We start from the raw sequence: 11,789 nt of genomic DNA, 5'->3' as shown, positions 1-11,789 counted from the left end.
TCCCAACGGCGATTGGTGGGAGTCAAGGCGGTAGGGTAGTCGGTCAAACGCGGGGCTTTCGGGCGGTGTGGTGGAAATAAACACGGCGAGAAACATCGGCCATAAATTAACCAAGGCAAGAATTGGGCAGGTAGAATCCTGGTCAAGGCAATGGTCCCTACTTTTTGCATCCAAGAAAGCGATCAGGTAATAGCCACCAGGTACTATGTTCTGTATATAAAAAATAATAATCCAACGATAGCCATAAATCAATAAATCTTATATATAAGAAGAAATCACGCAATAGCCACCTGGGCACAATGCATTAGATGATTTTATATACTACAAAGAAAAGTAAAAAAAAGTACATACTACTCCGTACTCGTTCAACAATTAAAATCATATTTTCCAACTGCTGCAACTACTAGCACAGTGCAATGCAAACATTTGAAGGTGACATGCAAACAGACGGGCCGGTCCCCTCCAACCGACCAACAGCGAGACTAGCCGGCCACCGGGGCAAATTACCAGTACTAATTCCCCATAGCTACCCTAGGCACACGACCGGCGGAATTGAAGCCACTCTCTCTTATCACTTATCTGCCACCTTCCACCCTGCCCTCCCACCACCTGGCAGCTCTGTTCGGTGATTCAGCTGAAGGTCGCAGAGTCCTCCCCCCCCCAGGCGTCTCGCCCATGCTCTTCTCCCACCCTATTCGCCTTCCCTGGACATCACTGCGATCACTGAGGCCCCTTCAACCTAAGAGGTTCTTCTCCGCATCTCGCCCCCGGTTCACCCTCGAGATGGCGACCGTGGATACCACACAGCGCCTCTCGCAGCTGCGGCAGCTGATGCGAGATAACAAGGTTGATGTTTACAGTATGCCAGCCTTCTCCTACTGCCCAATTCCTCGACCTGCTGCTAATCTCTTGTTCAGTCGTTCCCTCCGAAGATAGTCACCAGTCCGAATATATCGCGCCTTGCGACGGCCGCCGAGGTTAGCCACCACCATCATTCTCGATCACACCCCCTTGCAACCACTCACAGTCTATTTCAATATCAGAATTCATCTCCGGGTTCTCTGGCTCCGCCGGCACTGCCATTATTTCTCTGAGCAAGGCTGCTCTGTCCACCGACGGTCGTTATTTCAACCAGGCCGCCAAGCAACTCGATGGCAATTGGCAGCTCCTCAAGCGCGGCATCGAAGGTGTGCCCACATGGCAGGAGTGGTATGGATGATATTTTACTTGATATGGAATTGGATCGAGACTGAGTGTGATATAGGACCACGGAACAATCCCAAGGCGGCAAGGCCGTTGGTGTTGACCCGTCTCTGATCACGGCTTGTAAGTACCCGTTCTATTCACGGCCCGTGGTTATCACGGCTAACGCTTGTATCTCTATACAGCTGGTGCACGCAAGCTCGCCGAGACCCTCGAGAAGAACGGCTCCTCGCTGGTGGGAATCCAACAAAACCTGGTTGATCTGGTTTGGGGTAAGGACCGCCCAGCCCGTCCTAGCGAGAAAGTTCGCGCGCACCCAATTAAGTACGCTGGTCGTCCGTTTCAAGAGAAGATCACCGAGCTGCGCAAGGAATTGGAGACGAAGAAGAAGGCTGGATTCATCATTTGTAAGCCGTCCATGTTCGGTTTACTATCGCAGTCGCCTAACATTATGCAATAGCTGTGCTCGACGAGATCGCCTGGCTATTCAACTTGCGTGGAAACGAGTGAGATTATCCGATTGACATTGTTATATGTCCAACTGTGGCTAACAAAATCTAGTATTCCCTACAATCCGGTGTTTTTCTCTTACGCGGTTATCACCCCAACCACCGCAGAGCTCTATGTGGATGATGAGAAGCTTACACCCGAGGTCAAGGCCCAGCTTGGCCAAGACGTTGTCATCAAGCCATATGATTCCATCTTTGCCGACGCTAAAGCTCTCAGCGTTGCCAGAAGCCAATCAGCGGATGAATCGGCTGCCAAGTTCCTTCTGTCTAACAAGGCTTCGTGGGCTCTCAGCCTAAACCTTGGCGGCGAGGATCAGGTCGAGGAAGCTCGTAGCCCGGTCGCAGATGCCAAGGCTGTCAAGAACGAGACAGAATTGGAGGGCATGCGCGCCTGTCACATCCGCGATGGTGCTGCACTGACCGAATACTTTGCTTGGCTTGAGAATGAGCTTATCAACAAGAAGACCGTCATGGACGAGGTTGATGGCGCTGATAAGCTGGAGCAGATTCGCTCCAAGCATGATCTCTTTGCTGGCCTTTCCTTCGATACCATTTCTTCTACCGGTCCCAATGGCGCTGTGATCCACTACAAGCCTGAGAAGGGTAGCTGTGCGACCATTGATCCGACCGCCATCTACCTCTGCGATTCCGGCTGCCAGTACTTTGATGGAACTACTGATACCACTCGGACTTTCCACTTTGGTCAACCCAACGACTTTGAGAAGCGTGCTTTCACCTTGGTCCTGAAGGGAATGATTGGAATTGACACTGCTGTCTTCCCCAAGGGAACTAGTGGCTTTGCTATCGATGTTCTGGCTCGCCAGCACCTCTGGAAAGAAGGCCTGGATTTCCTCCACGGCACTGGACATGGCGTTGGCTCCTACCTGGTAAGCAGACACTTGTCAAATGCCCTGCCTCCTACTTTGCTTATATATTAACCTCGTTTCTAGAACGTGCACGAGGGTCCCATGGGTATCGGAACTCGTGTGCAGTACACCGAGGTCCCGATTGCGGCTGGGAATGTCATCTCGGATGGTTTGTTATTTCCGCCTTGAAACCCAGACTCAAATGACTGATCAATGATATTAGAACCCGGCTACTACGAGGACGGCAAGTTCGGTATTCGCATTGAGAGTGAGTTCTGTCCGCGAACATCTAAAACACTGGGCCTCCATTCTAATTACTCTTTGATAGATATCGTTATGTGCCGCGAAGTTACTACTCCCCACAAATTTGGCGATAAGCAATGGTTGGGCTTTGAGCATGTCACCATGACCCCCATTGGTCGCAACCTGATCGAGCCTTCTCTGCTGAGCGACTCCGAACTCAAGTGGGTGAACGACTACCATGCTGAAGTGTGGGATAAGACCCACCAGTTCTTCAACAACGACGAGTTGAGCCGGAAGTGGCTTGAGCGTGAGACCAAGCCTATTTCCAAATAGGCTGGTCTGCAATAGTCCATAGTTAAATATAGCCCTGTCTTTGAGGCTCGTTGACGTAACCTACTCTTCATCTACAATACAATCTTCTGTGGGTACATGAAAAGTCAAGTACTGTAAAGTGTAGCGGCGCGAGGCCATACAACCTCCATTGGGTTTGGTTTGTAAATTGAAAGGGGGAATCCATGGATGTACTCTGCCAAATCTACCAAATCTACCAAATATTTGAAGGTCACGTTGGAATGCGGGAAGCTCATGTGGAGCCGCCAACACCGAAGACCAACTTCCCCGTGCCCCAATGCCATCCCTCCACCTCCACAAACACACAACGCCCTTCTCCCGAATCCTCCGACCAAGAATGGTCGCTTCCCTTCCTCAACACCCGTCGCGCGAAGGCCACAGCACTTGAATCCCAACGTCCCCCACATTGGCGGCCTCCCCCGCACCCCTTGTCGCTGCCTACGACCACCCTACCAAATCGGCCTAGACACCTGGCGTGAGCGGCCAGAAACCATTGGGAATGAGCGGTCGCAACGGTTACGGAAACGGTTACGGCTACGGCGACTCAAGCCGATATGACCAGCAGAGCGAAGGTGGATATGGTGGTAACAACAACAATAATCTCGGAGTGAACGGATACGGCGGTCGAAGCGGTGCCAGTTCATCGGCGTCTGGTCGGTCTCGTCCAGGTGGCTATGGTGGCTTTTATCCGGAGGCTTCTCAGCAACCGTCTTTGTCTCCTGCCCCGTCGCCGGAGCGCCGGCGTGATCGCTCAGAACGAGACAGGCCGCCGGGCTCGTCGCATTCTGCATCGTCGCGATCGAGAACACGGGGTGGGGAGTCGGAGAGGAGATATCAGAACTCGAGGGATGGTGCTCACTTGAGAGAGGAGCGTTCGAGAGAGGAGCGTCCAAGGGAAGAGCGCCCACGAGAAGAACGCCCACGAGAAGAACAACGCCCACGAGAAGAACAACGCCCACGAGAAGAACAACGCCCACGAGAAGAACAACGCCCACGAGAAGAACAACGCCCACGAGAAGAACGCCCAAGAGAAGAACGCCCAAGAGAAGAACGCCCGAGAGAACAGCGCCCGAGAGAGGATCGCCCAAGAGAACAGCGCCCAAGGGAGAATCGCCCCCCACAAGATCGCTCGAGAGATGCTGCGCAATATGCGGAGAGTCGCAGCCGGGACATGAACCCTCACCAAGCCAGTCTTATACCAAACAATTCGGGACCGATCCAATCAGTTGAAGGTTCGTGGACGCTTTCCAACACCAAGTTCTGGATAATTCACTAATAACCTGAACGTATACAGATGTTCTACAGTCAATTCAGCGGGATTGGGAATTCATGACGGGCCCCGAATGTATCCCCGTCCATGTCGCGCTCAGCCTCATGGACACAAGTACTCTGGGAAAAGCCGAACGTGAGCCGGAGTTTCTAAAAATGTACAATGAGATCCAGAGGACTCTCAAGTCAATTGTGAACGGTTAGGATCTTTCTCCGCCCATTCGATTTACCAGTACTGACCAGACCTGCCTCAGAGCACCATCAGGGATTTAACAGTTCCATTGGTACATACCACATGATCCAATCTAATATTTCCAGCTCCCAAGGACGAGTGCGCAACCTGAGACACTCTCTGGATGAGGCAAAGAGCGGGTTGTTGTCAACCAAACCAGAGCTAAAAGGGCTGGCGACGTCTTCCCAAAACTATGACGATCTTCTGCAGCTGTTCGCCCAGATAGAAGAGATCCAATCACTCCCAGAGAAGCTTGAGTCTCGTATATCTGACAAGCGATTCCTTGCGGCCGTTGAAGTACTGCATACAGGATCGCGCTTGCTACGCCGCTCCGAGCTTGAAGACATTGGCGCTCTGTCTGATGTTCGGGCTTATTTCAGTAACCAGGAAACCTCTCTCACGGAAATTCTGATTGAAGAACTGCATGATCACCTTTATCTGAAGTCGCCCTACTGTTCGGATAGATGGAAGGCTCCCGTAGGCGAGGGAGACATCAATTCCTCCAGCTGGTCAGGTAATCGTTCCTGGGAACGACCGATATACACATTTTTGGCCAAATTCGATCCAACTACGGCCATGATAGAGGATTCATCACGAAATCCCGAGGCGGACACATTCTCATATATTCAACTACTGATAGAAGCACTCAACAAAATGGGCCATCTCGATACTGCTGTCGACCGAATTGAACAGCGCCTTCCCGTGGAATTGTTTGCGGTGGTTGACAAAACCAATGCCGAAGTTGACAACCGTTATCCCGCCCCGAACCGTACCTTTTCTTCTCATGACAACCAGGCCAAATCGAACCTGCCCACGGAAACGATTGAGAAGCGTGGGCATGTGCTCTCTGAATTCCTATTCGCTCTCTATGCCAAATTTGAGTCGATTGCAGAAGGCCATCGAGTTGTTCATGACGTTATCGAAGGGATTGTTGGACGAGAGGGTCTAAACAAGGGTGATACACTTGGCGGTGGTTTCAAGGAATTGTGGAAGCTCTTGCAGAGCGAGGTAAGTAAGCCCGGTAGCCTAGTTGTAACACTGTACTAATATTTGCCCCCAAACAGATTCGCTCTTTGTTGCATGATTACCTTGCCACTGATGGAGACGGTTCCTTTGGTTCCCGCAGCGAAGAGGCCGATGCTCGGCGCAACCTCTACACAGGAAACCGCGACAAGAACAAGAGAATGTTTAAGTTGTCCGACATGGACGAAGGCACTGAAATGAAGGCCGAGCAAGACGAGCTGGATGAAATTCTGAAATCCTCTGTCCCAGGTCTTGTTTCGAAAACCAGGCAAAAGGCAGCTGCAAACGATGCTTCTTCGTCACGACAAGGCAACTCTGGAACTGGTCATAAGATTCTCCTGGAGCCAAGTGTTTTCAACATGCGGCTGCTTCTTCCGCCTTCGCTTTCCTTCATCCAACGTCTCAAGGACATTGTGCCCGTTGACTCTGATATCTCCATGAGCACACTGACATCCTTCCTTGATGACTTCATGGTCAATGTCTTCCTTCCCCAACTGGATGAGACTGTCACCGATCTATGCACGCTCAGTTTCATTGCCGTCGATGCATTTACTGAAGATCCCCAGTGGACCAAGGTTTCGCCACGACCTATTTTTAGGGTAAGAATTGTTATCACTCTCCATACATTGCTCCCTCATCTCACAATTTCATCAATTAGGGAACTGTGAAGTTCATGTCGATTGTGCGAGAATTCAGCAAGATGCTATCGAGCATCCCACATGATCAAGCATTCACGCAATTGTTGATTGATCAGATCGTGACTTATTATGATAAGTGTTTTGGGTGGTATAAAGGTGCGTCTCTTAGCCGGCGTGGAGCAAGAATGGAATACCTGGACAGCCACTAATTCTCTCAAAGCAATGGTGACAAAGGTTTCCGCGCGTATGCATGGAGGCGCTGTCCGGCTTAAAGCTGCTGCGTCATTCGCCGAGGCCGGTGACATCCATGATATAGTTGACGAGTTATGGAAAGGGCCAGGCGAGAAGAAGCAGACACTTATTGATACTGTAAGTTCTTATCGCATCGTCGTTTTGTCGGCAGAAGACACTAATAGACATAGGAAATTGATCTCCTCCTCAAACGGACAGATCAAGTCCCCTTGGAGCCATACGATATTATATCCGACCCTAAGACCGTTGTGGCCATTTCGCTGCTGTACAATAGCATGGTAAGTACCATCGTACCCATCACCTGCCTGACGATTGCTAAACTCGTCTCTATAGCAATGGCTTGGAAGCCACCTCGCCAAGATCAGACTAATTGTCGACCCTTCTACGGAGCATACCACGACGTCTTTATCCACCAACGGCCGACCATCCCGAAGATGGACACTCTTTGGAGCAATGAAGCCCAAGCGTGATAGTGTCAACAGCCCCGTGTATCTGCCACTTAACGACGAGACTGCGACAGCATTTGACAAGACTTTGCAATCACTTCATGGTCTCGGATCTACTGCTCTTCTTACATTGCATGTTGATATCCGCTGTGGTATCATCCACATGCTCACCAAGACCATGTCGGGACCTAATCCTCCTACTGTTCGAAACTCCGAGCCCGCCACACCTTCTCCAAGCACCACCGACAGCTGGTGGCACATTATTCTGAACCAGCCAACTGCTGCCTCCCCGACAATTTTAGGGCTCAACAGTGACTTAATCGCCTTCGATACCAACATCTCTACCTATTTGGGATCTGCCGAGCACTGGTTCATCACCTCCGGCCTTGCACGGTTCATCGATCGCGTATTTGTGTCCTGCACAAAATACATCGGAGCGATGAATGAGAATGGTGCCCTTCGCCTACAATTGGATGTGCTTGTCTTACAGCAAAACTTGAAGAACATCATTATCGACCCCACTGTCGACCCTTCCCACCCTGGCGAAGCTTCTCTTCACGAAGTTGTGGCCCTGCCTCGGAGCGCTAAGTTCCTGGACTGGTTCCTAGAGGGTGCCGAGAAGGCGCTAGACTACTCCAAGGACGAGAAGGATGCGTTCGCTGCCGAGGGCGACGGCGCCTTGGCAGCAGGTAACGGCGAACCATTTACCTATGACGAACTGCGAGTGCTGGTGGATCTCTGTTTCTCCGAGGTCTTGCGAGGTCCACGGGGTGCAGAAAACCGGGAAGACTTCATGTCGTCCAAAAAGGCCAGCGCGGATGCGCTCTTACGACTCAACGAAGTCATGTGGGATGCGCGATAGACAACTAAAGAATATTTGCGTTCACCATGTACTCTTCATACTATATACACTGGCAAATAGCTGTTTGTCAAAATTTTTAGCACAGGTCCGTAGGGGTCCCGGACAGGCTTTGGCCCCAAATATGACATGACAATCTCACGTCTCATACTCGTAGAAGGATTGCAGCCTCCAACGGTCTAGTCTTCAGTAGCGCCTTTTTGTTTAATGATTCTCCCTCTCAATTAATTAAGCTGCCCCCGCTAAGCCCACTCAGGCACGGCGCGCATCCATTTTCGGACAGTCCCGAGTTTAGTCTCTGGCGCCCAAGCTCCACGCTGGTTTCAGATGTCTCGACCTCATTTCTCTAAACCCTGTGGCTGCGAAATAGTATGCGCCCACAGTCAGCGCCTAAGATGATAGCCTGATTCCTTTTGATTTATGGTCTTAGGTCTTCGTCTTCAAGTTCCTTTCCCTTCTTGCCTCTCACACTCTTTTTCACCACCTGTCCGTGACAGTTCTTTTTTTCAGTTTCGGATTTGATATCCAAACATCCATTCATTCTATATTGTGCCATTGTGTCCGATCTCTACACAGTTGCACTCCCCCATTCATTCAACCCGCATCCGCGAGGGAATTATCATTCTTTACCAACTTGAATCCTTCTGAGAAAAGACAATCACGCAAAATGAAGTATCAAAACATTGCCTCTATGGGCCTTGCCCTCCTCAGCAGCGCAGCTACTGTCTCTGCCAGCCCGCTGGTTCTTCGTGGAAACTCTGGAGTTTGCCCTAAGGGATACTCGCCGACTGTTATCACCATGTCTGTGCCTATTACCGCCACCCCAACCCCAGTGGCCATTGAGGAACCTACAAGCACTCCTTCGACGCCTGCCCCCGTCACCGACTCGGAGACGCAGACCCCTATTCAGATTGAGACTTCTTCACCTGTCGGATATGTGGCTGCTATCCCCTCTTCTGTGGCCCCAACGACTGAGGCTTCCGTCCCCGAGACTACTGAGGCTTCCGTCCCCAGACTACTGAGGCTTCAGTTCCTGAGACTACCCAGGCTGCTGTGGTTGTCACCACATCATCTTCCCAGGCCCCTGCTGTTCATGCTGCAGTTCCGACTACCTCTTCCGTGACTGAGGAGGCTGCCGTCTCTCAAACCCCCGTTGCTCAGTCAAAGCAGGCTTCTGTATCTTCCTCTTCGGGTGGATCATCCGGCGAAGCTACTTTCTATGGTGGAAACGTCGCGGGTGGTACTTGTTCGTTCTCTGGATACACCATCCCCAGCAACCTCTTCGGAACTGCATTCTCCGGTGCGGTCTGGGACAATGCAGCCAAGTGCGGATCCTGTGTCGCCGTCACCGGGCCCAACGGCAAGACCATCAAGGCCATGGTAAGACCTCTGAAACAAAAGCAATGCCGCACAGATAAATTCGAAAACCGCTAACAAACTCAAAACAGATCGTGGATAAATGCCCCGAATGCGCAGAAGGACACTTCGATCTCTTCCAGGACGCTTTCGCTGAACTCTCCGACATTTCAGCCGGTGTCATCGACATCACTTACTCCGCTGTCTCCTGCGACCTCGAGGGCCCCCTGAAGCTCAAGAACAAGGAGGGTACTTCTGCGTACTGGTTCTCGATGCAGGTGGTTAACGCCAACGAGCCTGTCACCAAGCTTGAGGTTAGCACTGATGGCGGAAGCAACTGGCAAAGCACCACCAGGACAGACTACAACTTTTTCGAGAACAGCTCTGGCTTCGGTACTGACAGTGTCACGGTCCGTGTCACCGGCGAGTCTGGAACTACTGTCGTCGTTAAGAACGTAGGCTCTGAGGCCGGTTCGGAGATAACTGCTGGCTCTAACCTGTGAGGCCTGGTGGATTTAGTGTTGTCATGCTGAACACGATGGTCTTATTTTAAACTTCTCTTCTTAAGCTATATTTTGACAATATACATATACTCTATTTGAAATCTGGAATAACAGCCTAGAGGCGAGAATTCATAAACTCGTAAATAGTAAAGCACGATGCGGGAGCCTGCTTGGCGGCTACTCAAAGGACTCCTTGAAGTCATTGTATGAATCACGACCCCGTCCCCCGACCACAACTTCAAGTTGGAGAGGTACCCTTTTTTTCACTCCAAATCGAATTATTAGGTTGTCGCACAAATCAACTACAAATTTCGCGCAACAGCTGATTTCTGCACATGACGCTACTCGAGTTGATAAACAGGAATGAGTGGAACTCCAGTTGTGCTGCCTAACGTCGGTAGAGCATCAAGTTCGGGTAAGTGATGATTAGTATTTGATTGGTGCTATAATTCTATCTATATTCACCATGACGAAGGGCATATTACTAAAGACGTCGACGAATGATGGCAAAAATGACGATATAGCATTGTGTTTCCTGCTTGAAAATTTTGGTTATCGATGGATGTTGATCAAGAGCAATGCCGACAATGACCTTCCAGGAGTTGAAGCTGCCCAACACACATTTGTGGACGGAAAGCGCATCTGCTTTCTCCCCATAGGTCCATAGCGAGCGGGTGAAGTCAGAGATTCTCTTAACATGCAATCATACGGTCTGTGCAAAGGTTTCTTATCAGGGTTTATAAGGTTCAGGCAGTGCCCAGGTAGTTTAGGCAGCATACTCCGGATACCCCGGATTGCTGGCTGTCAAAAAATACGAGAAGTTCCAATTAGGGGAAAGAATGCGCCCTTCCCAAGTGCTAGGATTCTCAGAATCCAGAGACTATTATTTATATGGATTTCAACACGGTCGGCCATGTCATTATTTAGGCCTGTAAATGCCCTTGTGGCCCATGATTTGAAGGAGTTCGAGATTATACTATGTACGATTATAATTACTAACTACTAGTACCTAAGGCACCACTCTATAGATAAGGAGTACTTTACAGCTAAGAACCAACATATCTCGGACTAGGTCAAATTGTGTCAGTGTTAACACCAATTCGTGTTTGTGCCAGAAAGACATTCGTTGAATCACGCGGGAGAAGGAAATTATCTACCAATCAAAGCCAACTTGAACTCGCATGAAACATAAGTCGAGGTATGAGGGAGTGGCCCGACTATCTGTAACTCGATTGCTGTTTCATGTGGTGACATAGTTAGCACCAAGGCAGCCAACGTCGCGCAAACATATGAGACAAGAGTTATCATAAGGTCAAGGGTCATTTTTGTCGTCTATCACTTTTTGCTCTGCCATGTGGCTTTTTCGTATTACATGTGGCTGAAGTATCTTACTGGCATGCATCGCATATCGGACCTCGGGGATTTTTAACGGTTTTGCCCGACATTGCTTTCAAAGCCGCAAGGGCTTGAGGCGATCACGAAATCGTCTTGGCACCTATGTAGTCGACGTCTTACAGCAGGTCTGTGAGTTGGCACAAGGCCATGCAACAATTTTTACCACCCAAGGCCCTTCTTAGCCAAGTACACCCCGAGGTGAAGTCGCACCCGCAATTTTCCCGCGAATACCCTTTGGATGGAGTGGAGATAAGGATGTTAAGGTTAATTCCGTTGTCCCTGGTCGGGCTTTGGGGAGCATGGGGACGGTCTAACATTCTCTCCGCCTCTAGCCCAATAAAGGCATACAAGCGTCAGCCGGGGTAAGCCTAAGGGAATACATCGAAGCTGCAGAGAAACAAGGAAATTTTTCGTCCGGTCCGGTACGTTCGTCCGTTGGCTGAGTGACTCACGGCTCCGACCGCTATTCGCTATGGTCGCCAGCTTCTTACGGTGCTGAAATGAAGATCTGAGGGTATCCCGAGCCAGCCGAGTCGTTGATTGGTCCATCGTCTACCTCCGCCTCGTATTTGAGGCGCTACACCAACACTAATCCAGGGTTCCAGAAGCGTCAGGCCGTATCATGTCGCATGTGGCTCATTTTT

The 11,789-nt window shown here is 50.4% G+C and overlaps 3 protein-coding genes across 3 annotated transcripts; all 3 read left to right on the top strand.

The window, feature by feature from the left end:
• Positions 1–528: 528 nt before the first annotated feature.
• ampp (aminopeptidase P) lies at positions 529–3,154 on the top strand (the record flags this gene model as incomplete). Its single annotated transcript, XM_056630398.1, has 10 exons — positions 529–859; positions 918–977; positions 1,044–1,209; positions 1,265–1,326; positions 1,389–1,610; positions 1,664–1,709; positions 1,765–2,599; positions 2,663–2,747; positions 2,802–2,846; positions 2,907–3,154. Coding segments are annotated over 10 exons (2,100 nt in total), but the record flags the coding sequence as incomplete, so codon positions are not given.
• Positions 3,155–3,671: 517 nt separating this feature from the next.
• On the top strand, positions 3,672–7,894 carry N7509_005760 (exocyst subunit SEC8; the record flags this gene model as incomplete). Its single annotated transcript, XM_056630397.1, has 8 exons — positions 3,672–4,404; positions 4,467–4,640; positions 4,696–5,681; positions 5,738–6,295; positions 6,355–6,490; positions 6,555–6,703; positions 6,757–6,864; positions 6,920–7,894. The coding sequence occupies 8 exons, from the start codon at positions 3,672–3,674 to the stop codon at positions 7,892–7,894; spliced, it is 3,819 nt and encodes a 1,272-aa protein (XP_056489699.1).
• Positions 7,895–8,558: 664 nt separating this feature from the next.
• N7509_005759 (putative extracellular cellulase CelA/allergen Asp F7-like) lies at positions 8,559–9,750 on the top strand (the record flags this gene model as incomplete). The annotated part of the gene is made up of 3 exons (XM_056630396.1): positions 8,559–8,849; positions 8,906–9,271; positions 9,340–9,750. The coding sequence occupies 3 exons, from the start codon at positions 8,559–8,561 to the stop codon at positions 9,748–9,750; spliced, it is 1,068 nt and encodes a 355-aa protein (XP_056489698.1).
• Positions 9,751–11,789: the final 2,039 nt, after the last annotated feature.

The sequence above is a fragment of the Penicillium cosmopolitanum genome (assembly GCF_028827165.1).
Source record: "Penicillium cosmopolitanum strain IBT 29677 chromosome Unknown utg000006l:49.0-5199605.0:1.0-5204138.0, whole genome shotgun sequence".
NCBI lineage: Eukaryota > Fungi > Ascomycota > Eurotiomycetes > Eurotiales > Aspergillaceae > Penicillium > Penicillium cosmopolitanum.
This window is presented reverse-complemented; position numbering and strand designations above follow the sequence as displayed.